Source organism: Micromesistius poutassou, assembly GCF_964030765.1.
Source record: "Micromesistius poutassou genome assembly, chromosome: 19".
Taxonomy (NCBI): domain Eukaryota; kingdom Metazoa; phylum Chordata; class Actinopteri; order Gadiformes; family Gadidae; genus Micromesistius; species Micromesistius poutassou.
Genome location: NC_140289.1, coordinates 1,581,554 through 1,603,199, shown reverse-complemented (window position 1 = coordinate 1,603,199; position 21,646 = coordinate 1,581,554). Strand labels below are relative to the sequence as shown.

Here is a 21,646-nt window from a genome sequence, read left to right as displayed (position 1 = left end):
CTGTGGCTCAAAATAATGCTTCACAGATACAAATACTGTGCAATGCCCAACTCTTAATTACAGGGCTGGATGCAAAGCCTCTGCAGTGGGTAGGACCTCCATCTCATTTACTTTCTGGTTCAAGATGTCGGCTTCCATGATTCGCTGTTCTTCTCAAAATGTCCGTTCTTTCCAAGGGAACAAGGCTCAAATGAAAGTTAAACGGGTGTTCATTTTTTTAAAAAACTTTTATTGTTTTGTCATTTACTCATAAAGAATACTACAGCTAGACACATAGAGCCTGTAGAGTATAAAAAAAACTGCAAACGCAAGCCCACCTGGAACCAAATCATATCACAATAAAGTATCACAGAGAGACCGTTAAATATAAATGTATCAATTGATATAAAGTGTACTTAGAATTAAAAAGAAAACCTTTTCACATTTAAGTTCACATCTAAGAAGCAGCAGTAACACTATTGTTTCAGTTTCGTTCCGGCGTCGAGTCGTTTGCTTTCACTAAGTGGAGACCTGTAACCAAAACCAACACTTCATTAATGATTTGCCATCAATGGGAACGTTTGTGTAATATCTACTAAGTTGGTTAACCCTGGTGAGCTCTGATGTTTATGACAGCAGGGTCGATTTCTGATTCACAGCAGAGGAACATTTCTTCTGACACCCCAAAAAACTGTCAGCCAAGATCGAACTATTTTAAAACATTAGCTAATTATCCCCCGTTTCTTTCCACATGTATTGCCGTCTCGAAACGTCAAAACCTCTTAGTGATCCATCGCGGTTCTCTAAAGATGTCCGTGAGAGTTGAGCTAGACTCCGGTGTGACACTTTGTTAAATGACAAATGAAATCAAGCTAGTAGTAGCTTGACTTTTTAGCACGATTTACTTTCTAGTCCAGCTCTTAAAGCTCAGAGAAAATACCCATCGGCTCAACTATCTACCAAACACAAAATAAACAAGGAAACAAAGTACGTACCAGTTCTCCAAGAGACAACAAGAGGAAAGAGCGATTTCTCTTCTTAGAAAAACTTTGTGCGGTTGAGAGCTCTCTGGGCCATCTGGCCGCTCTCGTCTGTGATTCGCTCCCAGTCTGTCTGACCCACCACGAAGCCAATAGCACGCTTCCGGTCCGCCTCCTTCTGCTCCTCCAGGTCCGCCCACCGAACCTTCGAAGAGAACGTTGACGTGTCACGGGCGAGCGAAAAAAACATGGATATTACTGGTTATTTCCTTTTTGCGGTGAATGTGGAAATTACCCAAATGACCCCAATACCCATCGTGAAAACGACTGTGGATGGTATGTTGAGTTATGTTCCGGTCTTGCTCATCTAGTCGAGGTTTTAACCCTACCTAGGGGTCAGGGGTTCGATTCCCACTACCCAAGAATACCCACTCTCATGCTATTGTTAGAGACGTTTGGAACGAAGGCAACCACAACCGAATGCCCGGCACTTCAACACAGGTCTGACTTTTTGAGTGGATCCTCTTATGCGGGCTCAGCCAATCCGCCGCCGACGTGGACGCGGGGCAACGTACCCGTTTCTTGCCGGGCTGAGACATGCGCGTGGCGTAGTCGTCGGGCAGCTGAAGGAAGTCCTCCATGCCTGCCACGCCCTCCCGCTTCCTCTTCCCGCCGCACCCGATGCCGTCCAGCTTGTCTGTGGAGATGGGAGAACGAAGCCGCCGGCGTTATTAAGGGATGGGCGGGGAGTAGAAATTCATGAATTCAAATTATTTTTACTAACTGCCCTGCCAGACGTTTGCATAAAGAGTTCCATTGTTGAAAATCTAGCGTCTATTCATGTGGATTTAGAGCTGGAAAATTCAGTTAACAGGTTTAAAAAAAGTCACACGTGAATGTGATTGATTTGAAAATGTAATGAATATTTCCGCAAAAGTCTGGTACGACTAGGGTTGGGTATGGTTTTCCGATAACGGTGTGCTTAAACGTTACTGTTAAAATGGGGCCGGCCCCTTAACAGTGCCTTTTATTTAAGAAAACAAAAACTTTAACTTTAATTTTTTTTTATTACAAATGCAAAGAAATTTAACAAAAAATTTGATAAATATATACGACCTACGTAAACGTCAACTTAATAATTTAACCCCACATACAGAGTACAATACCAATAACATCATAAGAAATACAAACTTGCAAACTTCTAAAAAAATGTTCTTTTAAATTTACAACCATGTCTGCAACTCAACATTATTTTAAGAACTACGTTTGTCGTAATTACTTTTCACATATTTTTCACATATTACATGTTAACAAATAGCCAATTGGCAAACTTATCAGTAACGAAAACTTTACACCCCGCCTCTTTTATCTGATTGGCTAAGCTAGGCTGGTCAGTTTTGGAGCACCTAAGAACGGATATTTAGATCAGCAGCTGGCACCGAAATATGCGCTGCAATTCGATCCTGGTATTTACCGGTCGTAAAAGGAACCGGTACCAACCGGTACCCAACCCTAAGCGAGAGGCGATTCTCTTTGTGGCGTACCAGACCAGTTATTCATAAAACAAAGTGAAATACCCACCGAGCTTGGCCTCAGAGGTGTCCATCTCCCATTTGCTTTTTGGAATGTAACCCTAGATTATACAGAACAAAACACTGTAGCGGTTAAATGTCTTCGGGGGGGAGAGGGGGATTGGGGGGGGAAGGTAGAGAGAGAGATAGACTGGTTGAAGAGAGGAGACAAAAGATTCTTTGGTAGAGGTTATAAGAGCAAAAACGTCAACAACGACATCTGTTGGAATTCAACGTCATTAACACTGGGGGACATGTTAACACAGTCGCATGCAAACATGGATGATGCGGTGACTTCTGCTTAGTTCAAGGGCCACTATTTTACCACTGGGTCTTCAGCTGATTGGCCCGAAGCAAGCCCATCAACCATAACAATCACAAGTGATGGAAAGATCCACTCCCTGGCCACCCCCCACCCCCCCCCCCCCTCCCCCTCGTGGACTGTACCAACTAGGAGGCAGGAGCTGGTCTCTTCCTTCTTCCTGGTGGACACGCCCACTTGTGATCATAAATGGATAGCTCAGAAAAAGGCTTGCAAAGACTAGCCAGCCTGACGGTGGTAAAATAGGGGCCCTTTCTGAGATGAATGACTTCTGGGGCCATATATACAAGGATAGTGAAGTAAGGGATTTTGGCCCGCACATATTTAAACCAAACAATCCCACAATCTAACTTTTCCATTTTAAACTATGTGACATGATACATAGCTCATGCTTTATTGGGATGGATTGAAGCTGAAGAATCTTAAAAAGGTACAATATGCATGATTTAGCCATTTCGTAGCCATTTCAGGCTACGTCCAGTCCTGCCTACTCTACAAACCTGACCGGCTTACCTAATACGCATGAGAAATAACATCTGAATCTAAAAAATATATAAACATATTGCACCTTTAAGAGAACATCTTATATAGCTCTAAAATAAAATCCAGCTCATGTGGAAGATCCATGATGTTTGTAGGGTTAGGGTTATTTAAACTGTATGTGGCGGTGTGTGTACATTCCTCACAAATGTTTCACTGTTATGGGTATTACCCATTTCTTTGCACTTTGTTACAGTATTTTTGGAAAATTATAGAATCAAAATTATTGATCCGTTCTACCTATCCATTTTTACATTCTGTCTATCAAGCTTATTATTTTGTAAACATAATTTTTTTATGATTGAGTAGGTTTTTAAATGGTTGTTCAAACAAACATTTCTCACAATCGATTTTGAACTTTCCACTAGTTAAATTTTTCATATTTATATAATCCAATATTTATTTCGGAAATCTTAATGTACTGGTGTGCATTGGTTCTGCTATCAATTTCACCAAATATTTCATAAAAGATATAAGGTAAAGACCCCGGGTGTCTAGTTTACAGCATTTGTATATTGATGCAAGCTTCAGTCTTGAAGTCTGCATTTTCATTTCTGACCACACATACCAGCCAGATCACAGTGATCTGAGCTAATATCTATTTATATATATATATAATAGAAAAACTGTCAAAGTGGGTATGCTCATTGCTCAGCAACCTCAGAGAATGCCCACTGGAAAATGTTCTCATTTGTTTGAGTGCCATGTTGAAATCTCATCCAAATCTCCCAAATAAATTAACCAGCATATTACATGCCAATTTTGTAACCATGGTGACAACAGAATGTTATACGCAATGTGTCTTTAGTCTTCTCTGGGAGGTTTGGATAAGAAATCAATTTACAACTATATACAGAAGATGAAAATATAATTTTTTTATTTTAATATACAACAGTCTCGAAAATAGTTGTAATTTTAATATTTACCATAATTGTGAATCAAATGATAAATAAATAAATGATTAAAAATGTAATATAATAAATATTATAGCAAATAAATATGACATCTTCCAGACAATCAACTTTTGTTTCATGATACTTTCTATCATCATGGAAATCCCTGCATTACTGTACCGCAAACTAACAAATACAAAACTGAGGCAAAATTCAGATTTCCTGTTCGATGGAAACATCGGACAGATTCAGATTTTTGCCAAAGACTTGTTGATTACAAGTCGGATGCGCCAGTGTTCCTGGACATCCGGTTGAAATCCTGTTCACTAGATTAAATGGCCTAATCATGCAGAGAATTCTGTATGCATATTATTCACGTCATTTTAGGAAGTAAAAACCTATGGCTTCTGTTAGAAGTATAGGTACTAGATCATTTTGCAGTCTACTAAGATACATTTCGTTTTTTGTTAAATTATTCCAACTTGATTCAGCCTCTCATTGACCCATGCGCCCTGTGAGGGGTGGGTACAAAACGGTGTAAGAAGGAGAACCGGAATTCACACTCAGTGAACATCTTTGTTTTTTTGTGTCAGTGACTCTTAGGTGGAAGCATCACATTGTGTTCGAAATGGCATGAAGGAAACTGTCAAACTGGCATCAGATTGACCATTAGATTGATCTTAATTTGCTTTATGGCAATCAGTGGAATAGTTAACGCCATTTAAAGAGCCAGTGAACCCAAAACCTGATATGATCGTCAACATTATAATCGATACCATTTTATCCCCGTTACTGAAATAAGTTTTCCCATTCTCCCCAAAACACTGAAAGGTGGCGTTCTTTTCGTGACGTCAGACGACCTTTTCCGAGCTAGTCTGACGTCACGACCAATGTGGGTTAAACCAAAGTTTACTGCGAGAATGTTGGGCTTTTCAAACACTTGTTGTATAACATCACTGTGTGTGGATGGTGAAGCTCCGTCTGAGCAGCGATGTATTTCATCTCTTTAAACACTGTAGGTCAGTATGACAATTGGATCAATTCCCAATCATAATGCAGTTGGTACATCTAGATACATTTATTTACTTTGTCATATTAAGATGTTAAATTAACCCAAGATTTAGAGCAAAGATTCCACAAAGGGGATCTTCCACAAGTGACTCAGAGAACCAAAATACAGATCATGAAAACTGCAATTATGTTGGTTACCATGTAAACATGGTAATCCATATGTAAATCCTTAACCAAACTAAACTGTACAGTACTGTAACATGTACTGTACATCTTTGTCAGTTTTATAGTGTGCCCTGGCTGTCCTGCTTTCGACTTAACAGCCTCCTCATAATTTGGTTGCATTTCTCTTGTTACCATTTGTGTTAACCGGTGCTACCAGTTATGTAATTAGTCCTACTAAAATTAATGGATGTTTTCCTGTGATTGGTTGTATCAGACTAAAACCCACTGCTGGTGGTCCATGGTTCTTGTGTCATAAAGCTGCCATAGGGAGGGGTCTTCTCTCGTTACTAAAACGTAGCTATGCGTCCAGGGGGACCCGTTTCGTCTTTCTCGCAACGAGTTCATTCGAGTCTGGTTCATTCGTGATAGGCTAGTGCAAGAGGTTCGCTAGCACGTGCGTGAGTACGACGCCATGTAACCCCCCCCACCCCGATCGCCAGACGATGCTCACCACACTGAACGATGCATGCGACCGTTGGCGTGGCGACCCACCTACAGCAGCTCTTTGACAAAGAAGTAGAATTTGGCAGCAGTGGCTCAGGAGCTAGAGCGGGTTGACTTGTAAGGTAGAAGGTTGGAAGGAGTGTCGAGGTGTCCCTTAAATGCCCAAATGTAAATTTAGTCTTATGAGGCTTTAGGTCTGCTGTAGTTTCCAAACTAGTTCTCTTTACACTTCAGTCTCCCATTGACCACTTTTTGTATATGCTGTTTCTGTGCAGAGCCAGAACTTTTTAGTTTTCTTACTTTCACACATGTATGTGCACAAACCAAATGTATGAAAACCAAAGTATTATTATTGCAATTACTGTGTGAGGCAGGTGCCAGCTCACTCATGGATTCCAGTGGTCCATTTGTAGTGCTTTGCACCCGTGCCCTCGGTGGAATAGTACCCTCAGCGCTCAGAAATTGTGGACATTGAGCATGGGTTAACATTGAATAGTGATAATAACAGCAGATGAGGACGGATGTTTAAGAGGCACCGGAAGGACCGTGAACAACAAGTTAGTAATGCGGTGAATCTACTTCATGAACAACTGATAAATGTTGTTCCTTTCAATTATGACACATTTTGTATGATGTACACAAAACCTCCAATGGCAGAACATTTTCATATTAGAAATGGTCTGCCATCATGGAGAGTGCATTTCATGGAAAACTACTTGAGGTAGAGTAAAGTGCATGATTAATGTGGCTTGGGTCAGTGTGTGGACTTATCAACGTCGTCGTGGCAACAGTAAACAGGATGCCATGGATACAGGTTCCCTGGTTCTCAGAACCCAAGGGTTTCAGACAGAGCTGACGATGATGGTGTCATTCAACCCTGGCTATTTATATTTCTTAGATTTACAGAGTTGGGCTGCTTTGTTCTTTCTACACATGAGGAAAGCTCTCAGCTTCCACCTGACAGTTGAGTGTTTTTGCCAGAGCCAGAAGAAAATAATTGATTTATGAATTGGACCATGGTTATAGAACATTTAACAAAAAGCTCTAATCTTAGAAATATTAGAGCTGAAGAATAGCCAATCTACAAAGAACATAAATATTTATATTACTAATATATTATCACCCCTCAATCAACACAAGTTACTGTCAACTCAACTTGTTTGTTTGCGACTAACGAAACATCATCTTCAAAATCTAAAGCCTCAGCTATAATCATAAAAACATCCCTAATTTTCGAGGAGACAGTTATTTGTAAGGCTTCACTGGATTTAGTGTCGGAGGACGCTGTATAATGTGTGCCTGTGAAGCCCTTTGAGGCTGAGATTAAGGGCTATGGTAATACAATCGGTTTGACCGGCGGAGTCAAATGAAAGCGGCTGAGGGTCCACCTCCCATGACAAGTATGACCGATCAACCGGTGGAGAAATGAGACTGCCGACTATGTGGCAACAAAAGAGACTGTTGGCGTGATCCTACCATGTCGCCCTCTTCCTCCTCCTCCCTCTTCATCTCCTTGGTCTCGTCCTCAGGATTGAAGTCTTCCATTTCGACCTGGCAATGCAAAATGGGGGTTCAGTTCAGCAGCTCACGAATCCACGCTTGAGTACGATTCGCTTGACAAGCCGATGATGGAAAAGTACTGGGTCTCATGACGCAGCGGGAGGCGAGCAGCACTGGGCCTCGTTGGACAACAGCAGGGAAACCGTGAGACGGAAACAGTGCTGGAATGCTAGGATACATAAGAGCTCAGGGACGAGACGTTACCTCCTCGATGGCGGCGTCCTGAAGCAGAGAGCGGACGTCCAGGCGCACCATGTGACGTGGCGACAGCTCCCAGTTGGACGACATCTGGGGAAAATTTAAACGCAACCTTAATGAATGTAGGACCCCCAAAGCACGCCCAACCAGGACCTCCATGACAAAGGGTTGTTTTCTGCATTCATCAGCAACAAGTTTGCTTTGGTATGCTTACGGACTAATACAGATATATAAATCTTTTTATGTGAGCCGCAGATGGACAGACCTTTGCGATGTCCTTCAGCGTGCGTCCGTGGACGTTCCTCTTCGCACACGTCTGGTTGTCTGCCGTGATTTCGGCCACGTACACCTAAGGGGAGAACGTGGCCATTGTGGTGACGGGAACGACGACATTTGACAAACATCTCGCCTCGATCCCAGAGCATCATCTCAGCGTCGATTAAGGTTAACCCGTCATTCTACAAAACACAGGAGGACACGGCCTCACCGAGCGTGTTGTGACGTGAACCCCAGACCCCCCCGAAGAGAGCCGCGCCCGGCCTACCTCGAAGCCTTTCGTCTTGGCCGCGCTCCAGAACTGCTCAAAGTGTTTGACGCGGTCGTTGATGGTGTCCATGATGATGAAGGGGAAGAAGCCGTCGTCCAGGGTCTTCTTGAAGGTCTTCAGCAGACTGCTCCGGTACGTGTCCTCCATCTCCGGCTCATACTCGTACTCCAGCACCTGTGCGGTGCGATTTGTTTCATGAGTTAGAGTAGGGCTGCTCCATTAAGGGAAAACATAAATCATAATCACGATTATTTTGGTCAATGTTGAAATCACGATTATTCAGAGGATTATTTTTGAGTTTGAAAACATGATCCATTCATTCAGCATTGCTCCCCAAAAAAATAATGTACAAATACGAATCCAGCTGTTCTGCAATTTCTATAAAACATTTCATGAATAAATATAAATATACTTTTTTTTATAAAAAAATAAACTTGTTTCAACTCGATTGTATTAATTTGTTGATTGTTTGACCCAAAAATCGAAATTTTGATCGAAATCACGATCAAAATTGGATTAATTGCACAGCCCTAAGTTAGAGGGTTGTGGTAATATAACATCGCTGTCAGGTGAAAGTGTTTGGTGGACTGGTCAGAACGGACCTTGTTCTTCACCCGCCTCCCCGTGTCTGGGTCCTTCTCCACCTTCTCCACCTCCGTCATGAAGTAGTCGTCCAGGACCAGGACTCTGGGTGGAGCGCCCCCACATTCCACCTCCTTGTCCTGAAGTTCAGGAGCAGGACGGGGGAAGGACACACCAAGTTAGGTTGACACAGGCAGAGGGCAAAAGATCCACTGTCGAATCATAAGATGTAACTTTTACAAGTGCTCCACCACTATATATCGTTAGCCTCATAGCATAATTGCCCAAGTCATATTTTGAGGTGCATCTTGTTTTTAGCGTAAAAAATGCTTAAATACAAGTTAAATACATGACTCAGGCAGCTTTTTACATGGAACGTAAAAAGCACTGTGACTGAGGATATAGCCAATGAGGTACATTGAATCAGCAGCGTTAGGAGAATAGAGTCAAGATAGATATCACAATTTTGGCCAAAATATGACTTGGGCAATTACCCTATGAGGCTACCGATATGATAAACCTCAATATGTCAACATCATCTGGGAAACTAATTTCCCCATAAATCAACTTACTCGGATCAGCTTGGCGACGTGACTTTTACCGCTGCCAGGAAGTCCTCTCATTATGATGACAATCTGAAAGACAATGATTACATATTTAAACATTCAGTCAAGTGACAGAGTGCATGTGGGTGTGTGTGTGTGTGTGTGTGGGTGTGTGTGTGTGTGTGTGTGGGGGGGGGGTGCTGGAGCCCGGAGCCCCCAGGTGAGGCTCCTATGCCTGGGGAGAGATAGAGTGCGTGTGTGCGTGTGGTGCTGGGACCTGACACTGATTTTTCGAGAAGCTGACACTCTTGCTCGTGCATTTACGTCATTTAACCGTGTTTTGAGTTGACTGAGAGGCACCGGGGCGGTGGGTTTTGCGTACCCTCTCTGGACGGGACGTCCTGCCCGGGGGCTTGAGGAGGTCGTCCACGTTCTTGGTCTCTGGTTTCTTCTCGGCCCGCGGGGGGGCAGGCTGGGGCGGAGCGGGGAGGGACGAGGCCGGGCCCGGGCCGCGCTCCTCTGGGAAGGCCCTCCTCTCACCTGGACGATGGGAGACAAAGGAAAGGGTTTCATGTCAGTGGTGAGGGTCTCACCGTGAAGCCGCCCGTCTACCTGTGGACGTCCTTGAGTAGGATGCCCAACCTCGACACGTGAGTGGCATTCAACCAAAACAAAAGAATCACTTGCATTTATCAATTTGCTATTGATGAAAGTGTATGCTAAATGATTTAATAGGAAAATTGAATGAAAATTATTTTAAAGAGCACGGGCACACACTTGGCCGCATTAGTTTGCTGCCACCTAAAGGTGAAAAATAAATACATGGCTTGCTTCATCTAAAAAGAATTCTCCTTTTGAAACAGACATGCGAATAAATGTCAAAAGAGTGCACTCCACGTACGGAAAAAAATACTCCAACGCAATGTTTGTGTCAAAAAGACACGAGCACAGACTACTACAAACACAGCAACCGTTAAAATCGTCCTTAATTCCCAGATGGAAAACGTCTGGAAAAAAAAGACACCACCAGCCAAACCATGGCGCTCTGGGTTACAGGCCGTCAGCGCTTCCAGAACACCCCAGACAGGAACTCAAACCCACAACCCCCCGGCTAACGCCGCCGACCGCCCTCCCTCCGTTAGGCCGCTAGGGGGCGGCAACTCACCAAGATCGCGCGCAATCGACGAGTTGCGGACAACATGAGCGTACGTTCGGGAAAGGATCCAGACGTACCGTACGGTGAGGACCGGTGGGCGTAGCGCTCCGGCGGCCCGCCGCACTCCAGCGGCGTGCGCTCGTACGAGGGTCGGTCGTAGCTGGGCCGGGCGTAGGGGTCCTCGCGGTCACGGCCGGCGCTGTCCTCGCGCGGCTCCCGGTCGCGGTAGCTGGGGCGCGGCGGGTGGGCCCCGAAAGGGGGTCTGCAGGAGGAAGCAAAAGGGAAAAAAAAAAGACAAAAATTGAGTTTGTAGGTTCCTCTTTCTGTCTCGCGACGCAACAGTGTTGTTCATTTCGTCGTATTAAAGGTGACATATTATACCACCAGGTGTGAGTGTGATTAGCCGTTACAAGCCGTTTTGAAAATCGGCCTCTTCTGACATCACAAGTGGGCGTGTCCACCTAGATGTGTGACGGATAGACGAGCGACGTTTGCCACGGTCCGCCGGGTAGGCTGGTGGACTGATCTATCCAGCACACATCTAGGTGGACACGCCCACTTGGGATATCAGAAGAGGCACATTTTCAAAACAGCTTGTTTTGAAAATGCCGTTTTGAAAATGGCTAATCGGCTAATCCCACTCACAGCTGGTGGTATAACGGGTCACCTTCTGGTACTATAACCGCTACACGCGCACGTGCTGGCTAAACTAAAACCACATGTAAGACACTGCAACGTGATGCTCTACCTTTCGTCAACCAGCATCGATTGGGTGCTTGAGGCGAAAGCAGACGAGAGAGAAAGCCATGTTAAACGTCGGGGCGGTTTTGCAGAAAACAGACAAGACAGACAGTCTCTCGGGAAGGCCAAACGGAACGGCCGTACCTGTCGTCCCTCGGGGGGTAGCGGTCCCGGTCGAAGCGCTCCCTCTCGTAGTCCAAGGGCGGCTTGTCCCGGTAGGACTCGCGCTCCCGGCTGTACTCCCTCCGGTCGGCGTAGGGGTCCGGGCGCCGGTCGTAGTACGGGTCCCGGCCGTACGGGTCTCTGAGTCCGAGGGGTTCTGGAAGGGAAACGGGGGAGAATGGGAATAACGGATCCCTCAGTGAGCATGGGAATGAGGCGACGTAAACGGAGCTTTTTGTGATGAGATAAAACCAAAAAAAACCGTTCTGGTAACTTTCGTCGGTAGGAGACTCACCTTTCTCATACGCCCGGTCTGTCTGCTGGGGGTCCGGCCTCAACACGATGCGCTCCCCGTACGAGATCCGCTCCACCGTGGTGCCTGGTTCTGGAAATAAAGGAATGAATATATAAACATGGGGTAGATTACACACTCCGCTACACTAACCCGCCCTGGGGTAGATTGGGCAGGTTAGTGTAGAGTTGCGTCAAGAAGATACTGGGTTCACTCCCCAGGTACCCCTGACCTGTAACTGCTCTTCAATGGTCCATATCTCATGCAGGGTCTTAAATCAACACCCGCTAATGTTGGAAAGATTTGAGCGACTCAATTCTCAAAGTAAAGCTCTGGTCCCGGATCTCAACTCAGTAAGACACTTTGGATAAAACATTGTCCATAACACAACCAGACGGTAATGTGGCTATGTCATGACTACTTGACTACTGCTCATCCCCAAAATCTTGATCAAAATCTTGATAGAAGAGTCAAAATTCCTGAATGTGAATGTATGGACCAATGCCGCGGCCCTACCATGTCCGTGTCCGTAGTCCACAGTCTTGGGGAGCAGAGCAGGTGCTGGGGCAGCGGCAGGCGGTGGATGGTAGCCGGCGCTGTGAGACATGCTGTCCCAGGCCGGTGGCTCACCAGCCACTGGCTGTGCAGACGCAACCATGCCCTGTAGACAGAGATATATGTTCACAAACCACATACACCGAGCAGGAACTCCATTAGGGAAGCGAAGGTGAAGAAGAAAGAGGGTTGGAAGAGAGGGTGTGAAAATGCCACCATGCCACACCCTCTCTGCCAACCACTTATTCTTACTATCGGGATGGTAATGACTCCATTGACCGCTCACAGGTTGAGCCACTCATAATAAGATAATGTCGGACCTTGAGAGCGTTCCTGACTTCTGCGGGGATCTCCAAGCCCAGGAGGCCGGCTGGAAGTTCAGGCGGGACTTCCGGGGCGGCGGGCTGGGCTTCCGTCACCCCTTCCTGCATCTCTCTGTCAAAGGAGCGTTGAGGATAACAACATTAGATTATCATCATTTGATTCAACCAACGCATATTGCCCCATGCGTCACCTGACCAAAAACGTTTTGCCATATTGATGTATACTATACATGGATGATGTAACGGGGTCAGATATAGATTATTAATGCTCCAAGTCCTTTCACGTTGTTTCTTTACATAAATAAACGTAATGCAATTGATCAAAAATACAATTTTCTAAAACCATCACATTACAAAACCATGATCAATCTTCAGTGTGACAGTAACACGCTTACAGTACTCAGTAGTACTGTTAGCGTGTACTCAGTACTGCGTGTAGAGTGTACTGTCAACAGTACTCTTATTGCAAACGGGTGTGAGAAGAACACCACTGACCAATCCACGCGGGGCTCGTCTCACAACACAAACCCAAAAACAACGACGAGGGTAACTCACCTGATGAACTTGAGCTCCTGGGCCGCCTTCAGGATGATCTCGTGCTGCCGCTGCGAGAGGGCCAGCACCCCCGCCGCCCCGCCGCCCCCCTGGGCGCCCGGGTCGGGCGGGGCGTCCGGGCGGCCGCCGACCGGCGCAGCCGCCGCCGCCTGCGGGCCCGCCATGGCGTCCATGGCGACGGCGGGCTCCCCGCGGTGGTGGTCTCCGTAGTGGGGCCGGGGGGCGTCGTACTCCGACGGGTAGGTCCTCTCCGGCAGCGGGGCGGGGGGGGGCCGGGCCGACCGCTCCCACTCGGGATGGGGCGGCTCCTCGCGTCGGTACGCCGCTTCGTCCCGGTACTCCCGTATCCGGAGCTCCCCCCTCGCCCGCTCCCGTTCCCGCTCCGGCTCGTCGTACGGGTAGGACGGCCGCGCCCGGTCCCGGTCGTCGGGCCAGGCGCCGTCTCTGTAGCGCTCGGGCGGCGGCGGCGGCGGCACGCGGGGCGAGAAGTCCCGGGCCGGCGTGGAGCGCTCCCGCTCCCAGTCGGGGTCGTGGTAGCGCCGCTCGTGCTCGTAGTCGTCGGGCGGGTACTCGCGGGACGACGGCGGCGGCGGCCGCCAGCCGTAGCGCGCCTCGCCGTGGCCGTAGTCCTCCACGATGGCCTCCCGCCGCCCCTCGTCGTGCGGGGCCCCCCCGGGCGAGTGCTGCGTCCCCCGGCCCATGCCGCGGCCGAGCTGAGGGCCCCCCCGGACGGGCTCCCGGTCCATCAGCTCGTGCGGCGCGGGGGGCCCCCGCCCTTGCGGCGCTTGCTGCTGCGGCGGCGGCTGCTGCTGCGGCGGTCGATGCCACTCGCCGTCCTTCTCCATGTCCTCGTCGTACGCCGGCGCCTCCTCCAGCATCGGCTCCCGCATCTCGCGCTGCTGCTGCGGCGGCAGCATGCGGCCCCTCGCCATGTCGTGGCGCATGGGCCGGCCGCGGGGCTCGTGGCCCCCGTGGTGCATGGGGTGCATCATGGGGTCCATCATGGGGTCCATCATGGGGTCCATCATGGGGTCCATCTCCATGCCCTCGGGCTCCGCCGGGGGCCCCAGCGGCGGCCCGTGGTCCATGGGCCCGTGGGGCGCGAACGGTGGGCGCCCGCGCCCCGGGTGCATGATGCCCGGGTGGCCGCGCGGGGGGGGGGGCCGCCCCCGCCCGGGCGGAAACGGCGGTCTCATGCCCCGCATGGGGGGTCTCCAGTCCTCCCAGTAGGGCTCCTCTTCCCCCCACTCGGCCGACTCGGGGTCTTCCCAGTGCCTGTCCATCGGCTCCCCCCTCCCCATCGGCCCGGCCATCCCCATGGGGGGCCCGCCTCTCCCGGCGGGCGGACCCCCTCGGCCCATGGGGGGTCCCCCTCTGCCCATGGGGGGTCCCCCTCTACCCATGGGCGGCCCGCCGCGACCCATGTGCGGCCCGCCCCTCCCCATGGGCGGCCCGCCTCTTCCCATGTAGGGCCCCATGGGGGGGCCCCCCCTCCCCATCGGGGGGCCCCCTCTCCCCATCGGGGGCCCGCCTCTGCCCATGTAGGGTCCTCCTCTGGGTAACGGGGGCCCTCCGCCCCTCCGCTGGGGGAAGCGCCCCCGGCCCATCATGGGCCCGCCCATGGCCGACTCGTCGTAGTAGTCGTCCTCCTGGGGGGGGAAGTGGTGCTCCTCGGGGACCCACAGCTCCTGCTCCGGCGGCGCCTCCGCCTCGGGCTCCTCGTAGGGGGGGTCCTGCCAGTAGTAGTCCTCCTCCTCCTGCTGCTGCTGCTGCTGCTGCTCCTGCGTCGCCATGTCCTCGCTCTGCTGCTCGCCGTAGCCGAACGCCATGCCGTCCGTTTGGTCCGGCGGCGGGAAGCTGTTGAACCCCCCACCGCCGCCGCCGCCGCGCCCCGGCGCCAGCCCGCGGCCCCGCCCCCGCATGTGGGGGGACGGAGGAGGCGGCGGAGGAGGCTGCCCCCTGCCCCGCCCCCGTGCCACGGAGGGTAGGGCAGGCTTCGGCGGTTCCGCGTTGGGCTGCGGTTGCGCGGGGGGTTTGGCCGGTGGCTTGCCTTCAGGGGCCTTGGCGGCGTTCTGGGCTCCGTGGCCGCTGTTGGACCCCGGTTGGCCACCCGGTTTGAGGTTGGCCTGTGCGGGAGCGGAGCTCTTTGGCGCCGCGGGCGAAGGAGCCGCAGTGTTGGGTTTGTCGTTACTAGCGCCCAGTGTTTTTTTGGCATCTTCCTTTCCGTGGGTCGTCTGCGGAATGGGGTCGGTGGGCAAGAAGAAGCTGCTGGTGCCGTCCAGGCTGTCGTCCGCCATGTCTTCCGCTTTGACCTTGCTCGGCGTGGAGTCCTGTTCTTTTTTGGCCGACATGGGCCCGGGCTTCACGGGGGCCTTGGAGGGGGTATTGGCCGGTGGTGTACTCGAGGGCTCCGTCTTAGGCTTGAGGCCTTGTGCCGGGGGCTGCTGGGGAGTGGGAGCGTGCTGGTTGGGTGTGGGCGCGCGCTGGTTGGGCGTGGGAAGCCTCTGGTTGGGTGCTGGAAGCCGTTGATTGGGCGCTAGAGGCCTTTGATGGGGGGCGGAGGGGTGCTGCTGGTTTGGAGCTGGGGTACGCTGTTGGGGTCCCTGGGGCCGCTCAAAGTGAGGTTGGGGTCCGGGCGGCCGTTCGAAGCGGTTTTGGGGTCCGGGTTGTCTCGGGGGCTGATCGAATCTAGGCGGCTGCCCAAAGCGCGGCGCGAAGCCTCTCGGGTTCTGATCGAATGGGGCCCGTTCAAATCGGGAAGGACCATCAAAGCGCTGCTGGGACTGGTCAAACCTGGGGCCGTTTCCTCTCGGACCATCAGGCCTGTCGATAAAAATAAATATAAAGAATTGAAGAATCATACGGGAAGAATTCTGACAAGAGAAACAATGACAAGAATCTTTACAAAATATTACATCGGAATAATAATATTAAAATGTACGGCTCACCTTTGTCCTCTGGGGCCGTAGTGTCCGGGACCCATCTGTCTTTCTCCCATAGGGGAAGGGACACCGCCTCTAACAGCATTAGGCTCTGACGGTTGTCCAAATCCATGTCTTGGACCTTGACCCCTCGGCCCTTGACCCCTTGGCCCTTGAGACATCGGGCCCTGGGACATCTGGTCATGGGACATTTGGCCGTGGGGCATCTGGCCCTGGGACATCTGGCCCTGGGACATTGAACCCTGGGACATTGAGCCCTGGGACATTGAGCCCTGGGACATTGAACCCTGGGACATCTGGCCCTGGGACATTGAACCCTGGGACATCTGGCCCTGGGACATTGAGCCTTGGTTCATCTGGCCCTGGGACATCTGGCCCTGGGACATCTGGCCCTGGGACATCGGGCCCTGGGACATTGAGCCTTGGTTCATCTGCCCCTGAGGCCTTGAGCCTTGGTTCATCTGGCCCTGAGACATTGAGCCTTGGTTCATCTGGCCCTGAGACATTGGACCCTGGGCCCTTGAACCTTGGGACATCTGACCCTGGAACATCGATCCTTGGGACATCTGACCCTGGAGCATTGAGCCTTGGGCCATCTGGCCCTGGAACATCGAACCTTGGGAAGTTGCACCCTGGGACGTCCCGCCCTGGGACATTGGACTCTGGGACATCTGTCCCTGGTGCATGGAGCCTTGGGCCATCTGGCCCTGGAGCATGGAGCCTTGGGCCATCTGGCCCTGGAGCATGGAGCCTTGGGCCATCTGGCCCTGGAGCATGGAGCCTTGGGCCATCTGGCCCTGGTGCATGGAGCCTTGGGCCATCTGGCCCTGGAGCATGGAGCCTTGGGCCATCTGGCCCTGGGACGATGAACCTTGAGACAGCTGGCCTTGTGATGCCGAGCCTTGAGACGGCTGGCCCTGGGACATGGAGCCTTGAGGACCACCGGCAAAGTCCTTCCCCGGGTACTGGCTGTACTGGTCCGCCATGCCACTGCCATACTGGTAGGGCACCATAGTTCTCAGGGTGGCCACGCGCTCTTGCAGGTGGGCATTGGTGGCGTTCATCTGCTCTTGCCACTGTTTCCACTGGAGCTCGTAGTCCTTCAGTTGGTCTTTGTGAGGGTAGGTCTGGAACTGGTCATGCCAGAGCTGGAAGGTGTGTTCCCAGTCCTGGTACATCTTGGTGAACTGCTGCTGCTGGGTTTCGTAGTGCCTGAGCTGCATCTCACTGGACATCGACTGTAGAAAACATAAAATACTGTTATGGTTGTGTTTAATCTAGCCTATATCGGACTTCAGCCAAGGTGCGTCTTTCCTGAGTGTGTCAATATGGCGCTGACCTATAGCAACACGGTGTGGCTCTGTGTCTGTGTTCGTTCTGCTTTGTTTTATCAACAATTCTTTTCATACTGGTAACAACGCATGTGTCTATTTTCAATGTGATGTATTTTTTGTATGTCCAGTCAGATTTGTCTCCCTTGTTCCGTGTGGTCTTGTACTGTCCTGTGAGCCAAATCACCAAAATCAATTCCAGACAATTTGTGTCGCTTGGCAATAATAAAGACTTGAAATTGATATTTAAATTAGGGATGTTAACCGATGTTTAACCGATGAAATTACTACATTTCAGGATCTTCAATGGTAACAGATAAGGTAATGATGATCATCATCTTGCTTTATTATTATTAGCACCACAGTCTCCTCCAAACTCAAGCGGCGTCTCTTCAGAGCTGTTATTTTCTTAAATGAGCCGCGGCAATGTTTCAAATGAGCTCCTAACGCTGCCCTCTTCCGATTGGCCCCTGGTGAATCCCGCGCAGGGTCTCAACCAGGTCCGCGCCATCTCAAGACCATTGTGGGCGTTCGAGCCCGCTCTCTACACACGGTCAACTTGCAATAAGCACGCCTCGTGTTTCAATTCAAACACAGGTCGTGCCGCTGTTACAGCCACTGCCTCTCACTGGGACAGACAGGGTGCTATACCCGTGTCTGCTCACATCAAACCTGTATTTTCAACTCTATCACCTTGTACCCAAACCATTTCCAAACTATGGAGCCATTTGGACTCCATGTTTCGCGCTGTAGGGGATTAAAAAAAAAGTGACGTGAGTGGAAGGGCGGGGCCGGGGCAGAGTGTGTGCGTGTGTGTGAGCCGGAGGCAGAGCAGGAGAGAGATAAGCAGAGTTACGAAATAGCAGGTGGCTGGCGTGGCTCGAAATGGCTGTTATTTCAAATAGCACATTTTTATCTGATCGGTTAACCGGTTTCAACCGGTTAATGAGGCTCGGCGGTCGGTCAAGAATATTTTAAATTTTCGCCATCCCTAATTTAAATAGAGACTATCTCAATAACGCCTCGAAAACATAACAAAAAAACGACGCCTCTACCTGTAGATTTGCGGGTTGCTGGATGAACTGCTGGTACTTCTCCAGAATGTTCTGCAGTTTCTCGTGCTGCTGCATGAGCGCCTGGTACTGCATGCCAGCCCTCTGCTGCTGCACGTGCTGCCACTGCGCTGCTGCGGCCTGCAGCTGCTGCAGGCGCGCCACCTCCTCCGGGTCCTTGGGAAGGTCCGGCTGGGGAAGATCAATATGTTAGCATATGGATTATGAATCAATAATGGAGTAAGACTGCCTTTAGAAAAAATCTGAAAACCGAGATGAAAGATGCAATGTAACTAGTGAATTTTCAAATTTTGCATTTGTGCTTACTTCTGAGACAAGGCTGTATTACATAGTCATAACACATGCCTGCACTGCCCTAGTGCAGGCATAAAAAAAGTATTTTACAAATTGCTCTATTGTCAACTGTCACCCATAGCAGGGTGATTAACAACAAGCTTTGGTTTTTAATGGTTTGAATGTCAAGGTTACTTAGTGCTGTGCTGCTGTAGCAAAGCTCTACCACGGTCCACGGCAATTGCGAAAAACTCAATTTCTGGAAAAGGTAGGTCCTGCCCAAATATGTGGGCGAAAGTAGATGATAAAAACATGGTATCTGACCTCAGCTGGATGGGGCCTTTAAAGGTGACATATTATACCACCAGGTGTGAGTGTGATTAGCCATTACAAGGGATTTTGAAAATCGGCCTCTTCTGACATCACAAGTGGGCGTGTCCACCTAGATGTGTGCTGGATAGATCAGTCTGCCAGCCTAACCAGTGGACTGTTGCTCATCTATCCATCATACATCTACGTAACGGCTAATCACACTCACACCTGGTGGTATAATATGTCACCTATCCAATGCAACAAAGAAAAGACATGCTTACATCCTCGGGAGGTGGTGGAGGTACGGGGGGCTCCTCTTTGGGTGGAGGCGGGGGCGGTGCGCTCTTGGGTGGTTCTGAAGGGAGGGGCGGGGCAGAGTGACCGTGGGACGGGAAAGGGGCGTCGCTCCCCGCCTGGTTCTGCCTGGCCCCGTCATGTTTCAGCTTCTGGAGGTTCTGGAGGTGTTGCTTGTACCAGTACTGCTGCTGCTCCTGCAGGGAAACAACCCAGCATGTCAACACACATGTCACTCTCCCTGCAGGCTGTCACTCTCCCTGCAGGCTGTCACTCTCCCTGTAGGCTCAGCTGTCACTCTCCCTGCAGGGTGTCACTCTCCCTGTATGCTGTCACTCTCCCTGCAGGCTGTCACTCTCCCTGTATGCTGTCACTCTCCCTGTAGGCCGTCACTCTCCCTGTAGGCCGTCACTCTCCCTGTAGGCCGTCACTCTCCCTGTAGGCCGTCACTCTCCCTGTATGCTGTCACTCTCCCTGTAGGCCGTCACTCTCCCTGTATGCTGTCACTCTCCCTGTAGGCTGTCACTCTCCCTGCAGGGTGTCACTCTCCCTGTAGGCCGTCACTCTCCCTGTAGGCCGTCACTCTCCCTGTAGGCCCGAACTAAGCTGGGCCCTTACCGTACTTGTATCCAAATGTTTTACTTTGAGTAGCTTTTAATAAATGCATCTTCTGAACTTAATATATAACTCAGTAGTAATATGCATGATGAATGCAACACTCAAAAGAACTGATGCTTATAAACAACAAGACAAAACAGAGCACCGTGCCGGTAACCATAATATGGAAAGTGGTTTACAGAGAGCATTATTGAAGATTGTGATAACAAGTAAAGAATAAAGGTGAAGTAGAGGAGTGCAAACTGCTTTACATGCTCAGTTTCTTGTATTTGTTATCACTAACTGTCTATGTTCCAAAAACCCATTTCAAGAACTTTTCTGGCAGTTATAATACAGGTTGAATCAAGTATTCCAATTGTTTCACATTCCTACAATGTTACCTACATAGGTAGATTATTGTAAGACTTAAGGCCAAAAAGTGTGTGAGAGATCATTTGAGAGAGATCATTTGAGTGAGTGAGTGTGTTCAGCGTCAATTACATTGAAATCAAACAAATCAAATATGCTTTTTACTGTTCCAATTGTAGCTGGCAAAGCACTATCAAAAAAACTAATTTGCTATGTTTGCAGGTTTCTAAAAAAGTATGGAGAATTCATCCTTTCTGAGAAGTGTTGTGCATATCAATCCTGAGCATATGCAGCCTATAATTATGTTCACGTGTACCTCTTTCGACTTAGGACCGTCATTAGTCGGCGGACCCCCGGCTGACGGTGCTTCTGAAGGGGGAGGGTTGGGCTTCCCCCCGGCGGTCTGCGGTAGAGGGGGACGAGCCTGTTCCGGCCCTCTTGTGGACTGAGCCTGGGCCTCGTCCTGCTGGTTATAAAAGGCCTGGGCACCTTCAAAAACATTGTCCGCATGCCCCGACGCTTCCGACTGCCACGACGGTGCAGAAAAACCCGCGGCACCCCCACCTCCACCCCCGTACGACCCCGCAGCGCTGTTGTGATGCAGCACCGACTCGAGCTGCTTCTGGTGCAGCATCTGCAGCTGCTGCATCTGCTGCAGATGCTGCTCCTGCAGGCTGGAGAACAGAGCCGAGCCCCCGGCCGGGGCCGCGCCGAAGCCCGCCGCCGGTGCGGTCTGGCCCCCAGCCGGGTGCTGCTTTCGGGGCGCGGGCCCACCGAAGTTCTGCGGTTGATGGTTTCCCCCATAGTTTCCCCAGGAGGAGGGGAACATGTTGGACATCGGGACGGTGCACCGGGCCTTTGTGCTCACATGCGAACCCGGGTCCTGGGTTCGGGATACTGGGCTAGAAGTGATCTATCTTTTAAACAGCGGTCTCGTTTGCATCACGAGGCTATGGCGATCCGAGACCTGGGGCTGAAAGTACGGCTATCGGTTCAGAAATATTTCACTTTCGAGAGAGAAAAAGATGAATTAGGTGTATTGGGGAATTTCCGTTGTAGCCTGGACGGTTAGCTAGTAGCCCTGCAACAGCCTCGCTTGTGATGCACGGATGTGCGTCACCGCTGGTCTGTTGGTAATATCCGGTTACTGTTTTTCATAAATTCCGCCAGGGGTCGGAGTGGTTCGTCCATCGGTGGGGCTGGACCTTAACGTAACGACTAGGATAAAAGGCGAAATAAACGTCGTTAAGATACTTCAGATGCCTCATATGGAA

At 50.2% G+C, this 21,646-nt stretch overlaps 1 protein-coding gene across 2 annotated transcripts; it reads right to left on the bottom strand.

The window, feature by feature from the left end:
* Window positions 1-242: 242 nt before the first annotated feature.
* ylpm1 (YLP motif containing 1) lies at window positions 243-21,458 on the bottom strand. Of its 2 annotated transcripts, none has more exons than XM_084484148.1 (21): window positions 20,689-21,458; window positions 19,394-19,603; window positions 18,510-18,698; window positions 16,130-17,361; window positions 13,182-16,004; window positions 12,624-12,738; window positions 12,265-12,409; window positions 11,752-11,841; window positions 11,439-11,613; window positions 10,631-10,815; window positions 9,780-9,937; window positions 9,425-9,487; window positions 8,873-8,992; window positions 8,268-8,444; window positions 7,989-8,072; window positions 7,730-7,813; window positions 7,442-7,516; window positions 2,541-2,592; window positions 1,535-1,656; window positions 975-1,164; window positions 243-510 (listed from the first exon to the last, which is right to left on the bottom strand). In XM_084484148.1, exons 1-20 carry the CDS (start codon window positions 21,208-21,210, stop codon window positions 1,018-1,020), a joined length of 6,768 nt encoding a protein of 2,255 aa, XP_084340274.1. In that variant the 5' UTR covers window positions 21,211-21,458; the 3' UTR covers window positions 243-510; window positions 975-1,017. The 2 variants fall into 2 exon arrangements, with proteins under 2 accessions (XP_084340274.1, XP_084340275.1); XM_084484149.1 differs by having other exon boundaries at window positions 19,394-19,597.
* Window positions 21,459-21,646: the final 188 nt, after the last annotated feature.